This window comes from Colobus angolensis, unplaced genomic scaffold (assembly GCF_000951035.1).
Source record: "Colobus angolensis palliatus isolate OR3802 unplaced genomic scaffold, Cang.pa_1.0 Scaffold464, whole genome shotgun sequence".
Lineage (NCBI taxonomy): Eukaryota > Metazoa > Chordata > Mammalia > Primates > Cercopithecidae > Colobus > Colobus angolensis.
In genome coordinates, this window is record NW_012118088.1 from 631,870 (window position 1) to 644,831 (window position 12,962).

At 45.1% G+C, this 12,962-nt stretch overlaps 1 protein-coding gene across 1 annotated transcript in view; it reads left to right on the forward strand.

Annotated features, from left to right (window-relative positions):
* The window catches only part of CACNG3 (calcium channel, voltage-dependent, gamma subunit 3), a 109,807-nt gene that overhangs the window by 86,137 nt on the left and 10,708 nt on the right, over positions 1-12,962 (forward strand). Inside the window, exon 2 of the mRNA XM_011958261.1 lies at positions 7,696-7,779. Within this exon, the coding sequence (XP_011813651.1) occupies positions 7,696-7,779 (84 nt within the window). The remainder of the gene's footprint in view (positions 1-7,695; positions 7,780-12,962) is intronic.

Here is a 12,962-nt window from a genome sequence, read left to right on the forward strand (position 1 = left end):
TAACCGAATAAAGGGTAATGGACTGTTTCTTGTTTTGTTTGTATTATTTCTCTGTATTGAAAAAATATCCTGGTAAATGTGATTTTAAAATGCCAGTACCACAATGACTTAATTATTACAGCTTTGTTGTATGGCTTAGTATCGTGTAAGAAACCACCTCACTGAGCTCTTTCATTCATTCTACTGTGTTTTTTCAGCTAATTGCCTTCAGCTGCTTCTTCCTTTTTTTTTGAGATGGAGTCTCGCTGTCTCACTCAGGCTGGAGTGCGGTGGTGCCATCTCAGCTCACTGCAATCTACACCTCCCAGGTTAGAGAGATTCTCCTGCTTCAGCACTCCGAGTAGCAGGGACTATAGGTGCCCGCCACCACGCATAGCTAATTTTTGTATTTTTAGTAGAGACAGGGTTTCACCATGCTGACCAGGCTGGCCTCGAACTCCAGACCTCAGGTGATCCACCCGCCTCAGCCTCCCAAAGTGCTAGAATTACAGGTGTGAGCCCCTGCGCCCGGCCTACTTTCAGTTTCTTAAATAGGCTAATTCTATGACCTGGAAAAATTGTAATTTTATTCCTTTTTTTATTTTTTCTGTTGCTTGTAACTCTTAATTCTGTTTTATTTCTTCTTGTGCTAGAATGTATAGAACCATAACAATAATTGAGACAATGGTGAGCATTCTTATCTCAGAGCTGATTTCAGTAGGAAAATTTCTAGGGTTTAACCTTTAAGAAAAAGTGTCAGAAGTTACAGCTAGAGGGGAGGAATGTGTTCTAATGTCCTATAGCACTGTAGGGTGAATATGGTTAACAATAACTTAGTGTGGCCAGGCATGGTGGTTCACACCTGTAATCCCAGCTCTTTGGGAGGCCTAGGTGGGAGGATTACTTGAGTCCAGGAGTTTAAGATCTGTCTGAGCAACATGGCAAGACCCCCATCTCTACAAAAAATATAAAAGTTAGCTGGGTGTGGTGGTGCACATCTGTAGTCCCAGCTACGTGGGAGGCTGAGGTGGGAGGATCGCTTGAACCCAGGAGTTCAAGATCAGCCTGGTCAACATGATGAGACCCGATCTCTACAAAAAATATAAAAATTAGCCTAGGTGTGGCAGTGCATACCTGTAGATCAGCTACAGGAGGCTGAGGTAGGAGGGTTACTAGAGCCCAAACTGTCGAGACTGCAGTGAGCCATAAGCATGATACTGCTCTCCAGACTGGGCAACAGAGTGAGACCCCATCTCAAAATAAATAAATAAATAAAATAATTTAGTGTATCTTTTCCAAAAGCTAAAAGAGATAGATTTGCCAATTATCTTGATTTGATCATTATTCGTTATATACACGTATCAAAGTATCACTCTGTATCCCATAAATATGTACGATTGTTACATGTCAACTAAAAAGGAGCAAAAAAACAAAAAAAGTATCTGCTTAAGGACAGCACCCCTCCTCATGTGAAGGAAGTACTTTTCCATTGTCTGAACCAGAGACAAACCATTGGTACGATCTTCTTTCCCCAGGATGAAGCTGTAGCCACCAAAAAGCTGGTCTCTGCAACTGTACTTCAGCACCTCCGGAAATCTCTTTTGGCTCTTTCTTTCACTCCAAACCTCTTCCCGGGCTCCTGGGGTCTATGAATTCTCAGGGCCCAGCTCTCACACATGCCCTTTGCTGGGCTCCTGTCCTCCCTCACCTGTAACCACCGGATCCGGCCCCCAGACCAAACGCCATTGATTCTCTTCCTGCTTTAGCTTCTCCTTCTCTCTACTCCAATGCCTGAGCTTAAAGCTGTGCCAGGACAGAGCTCCTCTCTGCATCCTGACTTCATCCTTACAGTCTACTTGTCTTCACCATTTCTTTTGGTTCCATCTTCTACAGTGGGTGGACAAGTCCAATCTCATTCTACTTTTCTCAGATTTACTGATATGGGAAGATATTCCTAAGAAAATATAAGTGAGAAGAACAGCACGATCCCAGTTTTGTAAAGCCATTTGTGTGCGAAAGCACAGGGGAAAAAGAGCCTGGAAGGAAATATACAAAAATGCTAAATAGTGGTTATTTCTGGGAGCCAGCAATATGCTACTTACATGAATGTCCAAGCTCACTTTGTGATGCATGTATGACATGGGGTGCCAGCAGATTCATTTTCAGTGTGGAGTCTTCCTTGGGGAAAATTCTTGATTCCTTTCCCTTCTGTATTGCTTCTTAAAATCTCACCATGGCACCAATGTGTCTCTTGTGATCCTAAAATACCTACCAAAACCAACGGTAATAATAGCTGTAATATATCGAGTTCCTACCATGCTCCAGGATCTGTACTAAGTGCTTTATGTCATTGCCTAATTAAAAGATTTATGTGTAAAGTGCTGAGAACAGCAACTGGCGTAATAACTGCTATTACTGCCTCAACTGATTCTCATGGCAACTCCATGAAGTTACTATTATTATCTTCATTCTGTAGAAGAAGCAACTGAGGTTTGAAGAGGTAATTTGCCATAGGTACCACAACTAGTAAGTGGCTGAGTCAGGATTCATGCCCACGTGGGACACCAAAGACTGGGCTCCTACTAAATACATTTGGTTCAGGGGTTGCAAACTCGAATATCTACAGAGCCAGGCAAGAATATAGAGCTAGGTGGGGACTTTGGCCAACTGGAGAGTTTATACCCAGTCTAAAGAGGGCTGCTGATGTCAGCTACGCCATCCAGGGATTCATTACTCCCGCATGGAAATGTGAGACAGAGGTCCCCATTTTTGAAGAGAAACTGCGAATCAGTTTTTAATGTGAAATATTCAGAATTTTAAATTGCAGCAGCATAGGCCAGGGGAAGTGGCTCACGCCTGTCCTCCCAGCACTTTGGGAGACCCAGGCAGGCAGATTACCTGAGGTCAAGAGTTCAAGACCAGCCTGGCCAACATGATGAAACCCTGTCTCTACTAAAAATACAAAAATTAGCCGGGCGTGGTGGCACGCACCTGTAATCCCAGCTACTCAGGAGGTTGAGGCAGGAAAATCACTTGAACCCAGGAGGTGGAGATTGCAGTAAGCTGAGATCGCACCACTGCACTCCAGCCTGGGTGACAGAGCAAGGCTCCGTCTCAAAATAAAATAAAATAAAATAAAATGCAGAAGCTTAATTTTTAAAAATAAAATATGTAAAAGAGTATTGCAGGTAAAACAAACACACACAGATAAAACCATAAAATGAAACCGTCTGCAACCCAGATTTGCCCCAGAAGCCAGTATTATCTACTTTAGAAACACCAGTCTAGATTATGTCTTCGATCCCAGGAAGGCCCAAACTCCCTTTGCTTTCCATTTTTTCCTTCTTGGGACAGAAATCTTTAAACCAGGGACCAGCAAAATTGTTCTTAAAGAGCCAGAGAGTAAATATTTTCAGCTTTGCTGTCTCTGTGGCAAATACTGAACTCTGTTATAGTGGCATCAACATGTTTTATTCTCTTTAGTTCTCAAAATGGCTTCATGAGGAGCCTAATGTTATAATCAGGAAATTGAAGCAATATAAACAAATGGGCATGATTGTGTTTCAATAAAACTTTATTTTCTGAGGCTGAAATCTGAATTTCACATTTTTTTACAGGTCACAAATAATATTCTTCTTTCGATTTTTTTTTCAACCATCTAAATATGCAAAAACGATTCTTAGTTCATGGGCCGTACAAACATGGGTAGTAGTAAGCTGCTTTAGAACATTAAAAACTGGTGACTGCAGGCCAGGCGCAGTGGCTCATGCCTGTAATCCCAGCACTTTAGGAGGCTGAGGCAGGTGGATCAGCTGAGGCCAGGAGTTCAAAACCAGCCTGGACAACATGGCAAAACGCTGTCTCTACTAAAAATGCAAAATTAGCTGGGCATAGTGGCGCATGCCTGTAGTCCCAGCTACTCAGGAGGCTGAGGCAGGAGAGTCACTTGAACTGGGAAGGTGGAGGTTGCAGCGAGCTGAAATTACACCACTGTACTCCGGCCTCGGTGACAAGAGCGAAACTCTGCCTAAAAGACAAACAAACAACAACAACAACAAAACTAGTGACTGTGTCTCCAGGAGTTACTGGTATTTGCCGGTTCTAAGTCTTAGTCTCAAGCTGCCTGAAGCCACCATGAATAGGCCCATTTTGCAAGCAGAAGCCCACACGTATGTAGTTCCTAATTCCCTCAATAATTTTGACTGGTCTGTATTTAGTAGTGTTCCCATTCCATCTTCACCTGAACACTTTCTTCCTTTGAAATCTTTCGTGGAATTAAAGTATGGAAAACAACAAATAACGAGGAGTATGGAAATCAACTAACAATGGATGGTGTCACTACGAACACCCCTCCCCTGCCCAGGCGCCCCGGCACGTGCCATGGGGAAGCATAGTTAATGGAGAAGCCACTGGTCCAGTTCATTGCCAACATCAATAGTAGGGGGTGGGCTATAAAATGATCATGAAGCCGCCAGGCAAAGAACTTAGCTCACAACACTGAGACTTGTTGAAGAGAGTGCAATTCATAATAATAGTTAGGAACTTTATCTCTGGGGTCAGCTAGTAAATGTCTAACTGTGTCCTTGAGTAAATCAGTGACTTGGCTAAGCTTCAATTTCATCCTTGTATTAATAACCTTGCCTCATTATAACATTAGGCACCTCAGGCCGGGCACGGTGGCTCACACCTATAATCCCAGCATTTTGGGAGGCCAAGATGGGCAGATCACAAGGTCAGGAGATTGAGACCATCCTGGCTAACACGGTGAAACCCCGTCTCTACTAAAAATACAAAAACAAAATTAGCTGGACGTGGTAGCGGGCGCTTGTAGTCCCAGCTACTTGGGAGGCTGAGGCAGGAGAATGGCGTGAACCCAGGAGGCGGAGCTTGCAGTGAGCCAAGATCGCGCCACTGTACTTCAGCCTGGGCGACAGAGCGAGACTCTGTCTCAAAAAAAAAAAACAAAAAATAAAAAAATAAAAAATAACATTAGGCACCTCGTAAAGTCATTTAGATAGCTAAAGAGGATAAAACACGTAAATGTGGCTGGGCGCAGTGACTCCCACCTGTAATCCCAGCACTTTAGGAGGCTGAGGTGGGTGGTTCACCTGAGGTCAGGGGTTCAAGACCAGCCTGGCCAACATGGCGAAACCCCGTCTCTGCTAAAAATACAAAAATTAGCCAGGCGTGGTGGCAGGTGCCTGTAACCCCAACTACTTGGGAGGCCAAGGTACAAGAATTGCTTGAATCTGGGAGGAGGAGGTTGCAGCAAGTTGAGATCGTGCCACTACACTCCAGCCTGGGCAATAGAGCGAGACTCAGTCTCAGAAAAAAAAAAAAAACTATAAATGCTTAGAATGGCACCTGGTATATAGTAGGTGCACACATGTGTTACTTATTATGATTTCTTATCCAGTCAACTGGAAGGGGATGGGGCGTAAAACCAAACGGGAATATATAAATGAAACTCTAAACTATGAACAAGCATAAATAAGGTCTTTTTTTTTTTTTTTTCAATATCAGGGAAGAAATTACGGGTCTGTCTTTTTTCTAGGAATTTCCTTGAGTCTTCTTTCCTGAACCTTCTTCCTGGTTCTGAGTATATTCTTTGCCTGGTAAGCAGAGAATCAGAACCAAGGAGATGTTCTACATATTCCAAGGCATTTATTGTGAAATGGCTCTGGCCTGGAGCCTACTTATAGAAGAAATTAAATATATGACACTCTTATTTTTATGAGATCATAATAGACATCATGATAGTAGCCATAATAATAATGACTACTATTCATAGTGTAATGGTGAAACCACAGCCTTTGAAACCTGGCTCCAAAAATCAATTCCATCACTCACCAGCTGTGACACCATCGCCTCTGTGATTTTCCATTGTCTCATTACCAAATGTTAATATTAATAGCCTCTACCTCCTGGGGTGGTAAACAGGGTAAATGAGATAAGGGATATAAGGTTTCGGCTATGTGCCTGGCCAATCGGAAGCACTTAATAAGTGGCAGCCATTATTAAGACATGCCTAGAGCTTTGCAAAAATTATCTCATGTTCATGTATAGCCTTATTTCATTCTTACAATAATGGCTCTGAAATACCAACGCAGCTCTGTCTGATTCTGAACCTTGTCCATTTTCCACGACATCACAATGCCCGCCTGCCCCTCCAACCCGCCACATTCCACTCTAGCTACACAAACACGGACAGGGACAAGAATGCATAATTTCTGGAAAATTTGTTTTCCTTTAAAAGAACTGGCAGAGCTATTAACTGCCCCCAGAGACTGGTTAACTGTCTAGTTAACCAATACCCAAAATGATGATTAAACATCCACACCTCGGCTGGGCAAGGTGGCTTACGCCTGTAATCCCAGCACTTTGGGAGGCCGAGGAGGGTGGATCACCTGAGGTCAGGAGTTCGAGACCAGCCGGGTCAACATGGTGAAACCCCATCTCTAATAAAAATACAAAAATTAGCCAGGCGTGGTGCCAGGTGCCTGTAATCCCAGCTACTCTGGAGGCTGAGGTAGGAGAATCTCTTGAACCTGGGAGGCGGAGGTTGCAGTAAGCCAAGATCGTGCCATTGCACTCCAACCTGGGCGACAAGAGCAAAACTCCGTCTCAAACAAAACAAAACAGTCAGCAAATGTGGACAAATGTTCAAGATGCACGTTCAGCAAATCTGAGGCTCCTGAAGGGGTGAACCTCATAGCGAGGGACAGTAAGCTGTGATCCTTTGGGAGGGCAGAGAAGGAGAGGGAGGGTCCTGTGGTCAGATATGAACATCGCTGGGGAGAGAGGACTATTCTGGAATGCCTGGATTCAGCTCTTGGTTGGAATGCCGGTTCTATTTAGGTTGGTGCAAAAGTAATTGCACAATTGCACAAGGAGATCAAGATCATCCTGGCTAACACGGTGAAAGCCCATCTCTCATTGCACAATTACTTCTGCATCAACCTGAATAACTACTTATCAGAGTGATTTGAAGAAAAATTCTTAAGCCCTGTTCCCTCATTGGTAAAATGAGCAGAAAAAAAATGATGTACTTGAATTCTACCTGCTTTTACCTTCACTGACTGGAGGAGAGGGGAAAGATAAGATAGTCCTCATAATTAGTGTTTATGTTTCATGGTGTTTTTGCCCTTGTAAAGTGGATCCCAACATCCTACAAAATCTAAAAAGCAGCACATTTCCATCTCCCACTTGGTACTGTTTATCTTTGGCCTCCACTCATCTCTTTTTTGTGCCCTAAAGAAGCATGCTGTTGGTAACTGATCCCACTGGCTCATGCCTGTAATCCTAGCACTTTGGGAGGCTGAGGCAGGAGGATCGCTTGTGGTCAGGAGTTTGAGACCAGCCTGGGCAAGATAGTGAGACCTTTTGTTCTCACTGTCAAAAAATGTTTAATTAGCCAGGCATAGTGGCACATGCCTATAGTCCCAGCTACTTGGGAGGCTGGGGTGACAGGATCACTTGAGCCCAAGAGTTCAAGACTGCAGTGAGCCATGATTGTATCACTGCACTCCAATCTGGGCCACAGAATGAGACCCTGTCTCTAATAAAAAATAAAGGTGCTCTTGGGCTTACCAGCCCAACAACCCTACCGCCCCCAACAACCAGAGAAAGGATCTGCACATAGCGGTAAGGACCCAGGTTGGGCCCCCGGAGCTCTGCCTCCTCCCCCAGCCTCAGAACCCTTATCTGTTTCCACAGGGGCTTTCCGAGGTGTGTGCAAGAAAATCGATCACTTCCCTGAAGATGCTGACTACGAACAGGACACAGCTGAGTATCTCCTGCGTAAGTTCCCCGGCTTTTGGAGTCTCTCTGGGAGGAAGGGATGGGCCCCTGCCATCACCCAGCTGCCTCTGAGTTGGAGGTTCCTCAGCATCCATCCCTAGGGATGGACAAGTGCAAAGAATCCCCATGTGCCAGTACACAGAGACATTCATGTGGTTCTGAGAGCTAAGCCCCTTTAGTTTCAATGAATTAGAAACAGAAAGAAGAAGCAGGGAGTGGGATGGGGAATTGTTCATGCCTGTGTTCCCAGCACTCTGGAAGGCAGAGGCCAGAAAGGATCACTTGAGTTCAGGAGGTCGAGATCAGCCTGGGCAATATAGCAGGACCCCATCTCTACAAAAAATTAAAAAATTAGCTGCTTGTGGTGACACACACCTGTACTCCTAGCTACTCAGGAGGCTGAAGTGGGACGATCATTTGAGCCCAGGGGATTGAGGCTGCAGTGAGCTATGATCATACCACTGCTATCCAGCCTGTGTGACTGAGTGAGACCCTGTCTCTGAAAAGAAAGAGGAGGAGAAAGAAAAGGAGAAAGAGAAAGAGAAAGAAAGAGAAAGAAAAAGAGAAAGAGAGAGTAAAAGAAAGAGAAGGGAGGAAGGCAGGAAGGGAAGGAGGGAGGGAGGGAGGAAGGAAAAGAGCCCAAAAAGTAGGTGAGTCAAAACTGAAAAGTTCTTTTTAGTCAGTTTAGGAGAAAAATGTAAGGAACTTTCTCCAACTTGAATGCAGGTTTTCACCTTCCTGGGAGGGGATTGGAGGTGCTAATGGCAGAGTGCTACTGGGTGAGGTGAGATGCTAATGTGTGAGGTCCCAAGGGGCAATGCCTAGGAGAATAAATACAAACCCAAGTTCACCTCTCCTTTGACTTCCCTCCAGTTTCAATCCTACTGGGATAGGGCCAATGTCTCTGTAGGATTTTTCCAAAGTCGGTAACCTGGATATGACATGAACTGTCACAGCTACAGCGTGTAGGAGCCAAGAGAGTGTGGTGGCTTGGAGCCAAGGCCTCTGGAATCTGGGCTTTGACCTTTGTTTGACTTTACTAGCTGGGCTGGACCTGGGGCAAGTGGCTTTACCTCTCTTCCTTCATTTTTTTCTGAAATGGAGGTTATAATGCCATCCACGTGACAGGGTCATGAAAATTAAGTAAACTAACGCATATTACACTTAGCTTAGGGCCCAACACACAGTCAGGAGACAATATGCATTAGCTCCCATTTCTTGCATGGGATTAGCAATAGCAAAATTCACTGCAGAGATGAGCCTTCTATTGGTCAAGGCACAGAGAGAAACTGATTTGGGATTTCAGTGTAATTTCTTCAGCAAGAATGTGTGTTGAATTCACTCAAAAGGATAATGAAGCCAAGTGCAATGGCTCACACCTGTAATCCCAGCACTTTAGGAGGCCAAGATGGGGGGGGAGCACTTGAAGCCAGGAGTTCTAGACCAGTCTGGGCAACATAGCAAGTCACCAACTCTACATGATTTTTTTTTTTTTAATTATCCAGACATGGTAGTGCATACCTTTAGTCCCAGCTACTCGGGAGGCTGAGGTGGGAGGATTGCTTTAGCCCAGGAAGCTGAGGCTGCAGTGAGCCATGATTGTGCCTTTGCACTAATCAATAATATTGATTAGTGATTGGCTATAGGGTGTGGAGGATAGTGTCAGATGGAGCATTATTAGGTTAATTTATGCTACTTGTGGCAAAAGCAAGCAATTTCAAGAGATGAGCATGCAGCTCAAAGAGGAGGGAAGGACGTGATACTGCCTCATTTTAATGTCTCTCTGGGCCTGATCATTAAAAGGACTTGCATTACTCAGATAAACGCTGTTTTCTTTTCTCACCCCTCACATCAGCAGCTCAAAAAGATTCAGTGTGGAGAGCAAAATTAGCCACACTTAGAGATGTAGCTTGGCCAAATTTTGAGAGATGACACAGATTACTTGCATCTTCTCAATAGAGAATGGCGTTAGTCACCAGTGGGGTTTTACCAGAGTGCCCATATATTTTCTTTGTTTTTCTTTTTTTTTTTCTGAAACGGAGTCTGGCTCTGTCGCCCAGGCTAGAGTGCAGTGGCCGGATCTCAGCTCACTACAAGCTCCGCCTCCCGGGTTTACGCCATTCTCCTGCCTCAGCCTCCCGAGTAGCTGGGACTACAGGCGCCCGCCACCTCGCCTGGCTAGTTTTTTGTATGTTTTAGTAGAGACGGAATTTCACCGTGTTAGCCAGGATGGTCTTGATCTCTTGACCTCGTGATCCGCCTGTCTTGGCCTCCCAAAGTGCTGGGATTACAGGCTTGAGCCACCGCGCCCGGCCTATTTTCTTTGTTTTTCTTTCCTATGTTCATAAAACATTTTGACGTTTGCCCTGTCAGAGACGAAACAGAACTGTGACTTCTACTTCACAACTTGTATAGCTGATTTTAAGTTCTTCAGAGAGGCCCATAGCTTTTCTGACAAAGTATTTTTCTCTGGTCTGGGAAGATGTCTCTTCCTCTCTCCTCACCACTAGCCCAGGGTCCACCTAAGCTTCACCAGTAGCAGCAGAATTTGGCTAAGGTTAAGGAGAGGACTTAATGAGCACACAGATTTCCTGCTGAGAGTTTTGGAATTCCTGATCCAGCCATGTAGGTCTGGGAGCACATTCCCGCAGGGTTCTCCTGCACTGGTATTCACTCTGCCATTCCCTGTCCTGACCCACAACCCTGGTGGAACTGGGATTCTTTTCTGCTGCTTCCTCTTTCTCCTATGCTCTTTGGGGTAGGCTACAGCATAAACCCATAGCAGCGTTACTGGAAAGGGGTCCAGATCCAGACCCCAAGACAGGGTTCTTGGATCTCACACAAGAAAGATTCACGGTGAGTCCACAAAGTAGAGTGAAAGCAAGTTTATTCAAGAAGTAAAGAAGCAAAAGAATGGCTACTCCATCAACAGAGCAGTGGCATGGACCATTTGACCTAGTATATTATAGTTATTTCTTGATTAATGGTAAATAGGAGGCGAATTATTCATGGGTTTTCCAGGAAAGGGGCAGGCGATTCCAGGAATTGAGGGTTCCTCCCCATTTCAGACCATAGGGTAACTTCTAACATTGCCATGGCATCTGTAAAGTATCATGGTGCTGGTGGGAGTGTCTCTTCACATGCTAATGTATTATAATTAGCATATAATGAGCAGTGAGGACAGCCAGAGGTCACTTTTATCACCATCTTGGTTTTGGCGGGTTTGGGCTGGCCAAACTGCGTCCTGTTTTACGGCAGAGCCTTTGTGACCTATATCTTGTGTTGACCCCCATCTCATCCTGTGCTTGGGAACGCAGCCCAGCAGGTCTCAGCCTCATTTTACCCAGCCCTTATTCAAGATGGAGTCGCTCTGTTTCCAACGCCTCTGACAGCAGAAGGTTCAAAACCCACGGGTTCTGTTGACTAGAGATTCTCACAACACAGCACTGGACTCAGAAAGTCCTACTCAGACTCCAGTGGTGGGGCTACACTAGAACAAGCTTATGTCCCCACCCTTAAGACCTTAACTTAGCTCCATAGAGTTTGGGAAGGAGAAACAGGGAAGGAAGACAGTAAAAACCTCTTTGATCTGAAGTCGCCATGTGTCCACTGGGCTAAAACAAATGCAAGGTGGACTTCCACTGACTTAGGAGAAAATGGCAGCAGAAGATTTCCTGGCTGAGGCAGACACTTACAGCCAGAGTTGACAGGATCTGCTTGCATCTCATTTGTGGGACAAAGAGTGAGCTGTCCCCACCAGTGGGTTCCCAAATGATGATTGCACCACTTGGGAAACAGTCACATTTACATATCTCCTATCCACATGTTTCAAACATAAACTTTTTTTTTTTTTTGAGATGGGGTCTTGCTCTGTCATTCAGGCTGGAGTGCAGTGGCACGATCATATCTCACTGCACCCTCAAATTCCTAGACTCAAGCCTCCTGAGTAGCTGGGACTACAGGCACCCACCACCACCATGTCTGGCTAATTTCTTTTTACATTTTTTGTAGAGTTGGGGTCCCCCTATGCCTTGCCCAGGCTGGTCTCAAACTCCTGTCCTCAAACGATCCACCTGCCTTTGCCTCCCAAAGGGCTGAGATTACAGGCATGAGCCACTGTGGCAGGCCCAAATATCCACTTTTGTGGAACCAACACAGTTCAATAGCTTCAAACATTCAGATCATTTTCTTAGGGCACACATCAAAGGTTAATCATCCTTTGATTTTTTAAAAGGTATTCACTTTTTATTAATTACACTCGTTACATTGAATATTCAATCAATTCTTGTCAATATGCAATGTAAATGATCCCTTTAAAAGTTAGTCCACAAGTCCCAAACAGGTGCTTGAAACCACTGGAGGAGACCCGCCCCTAATATTTGCAAGGGCCCAAGGCAAGAATCCAACTGGAAACCCATGGGTCATATGTGTACATTTTCACAAATTATAAATAAGTTGTGCCCACAGCTGGGCCCATTAAAAATAAGCTACACTCACATACAGAACCCCAGAGCTCACTCCCTGGGATGGCCCCCTCGATCTGGGAGCTAAAGGAACCAGGAGCCAGCTCTGCCTCTTGCAAGCCTGCATAATAGAACTGCAGGACTTTGCAGCAGACCAGAACTCAGCAAGGACACTAATCATGCCTAATTAAAGTTAAGGGTTGATATAGCCAGGAAGGAAAACAGGAGGGGCAAGGAATAGGATTTGGGCAACAGGCAGCAGGTGCATTTCATTTCACTGAAACTTACACATGTAAGTTTCTCAAGCTTCAGTTCATGGGCATCCAGCCTATTAGAAAATTGGGCCAGTTTCAGCCAGGCATGGTTACATGCCTGCTCACGCCTGTAACCCCAGCACTTTGGGAGGCCAAAGTGGGTGGATCACATGAGGTCAGGAGTTCGAGACTAACCTGACCAATATGGTGAAACCCAGTCTCAACTAAAAATACAAAAATTAGGGTGGCATGGTGGCATGCGCCTGTAGTCCCAGCTACTCAGGAAGTTGAGACAGGAGAATTGCTTGAACCCAGGCGGCGGAGGTTGTCGTGAGCCGAGATCACACTACTGCACTCTAGCCTGGGTGACAGAGGGAAATTCCATGAAGAAAAGAAGAGGAGGGGGGAGAGAGACAGAGAGAGAGAGAGAGGGAGAGAGAGAGAGAGAGAGAGAGAGAGAGAGAGA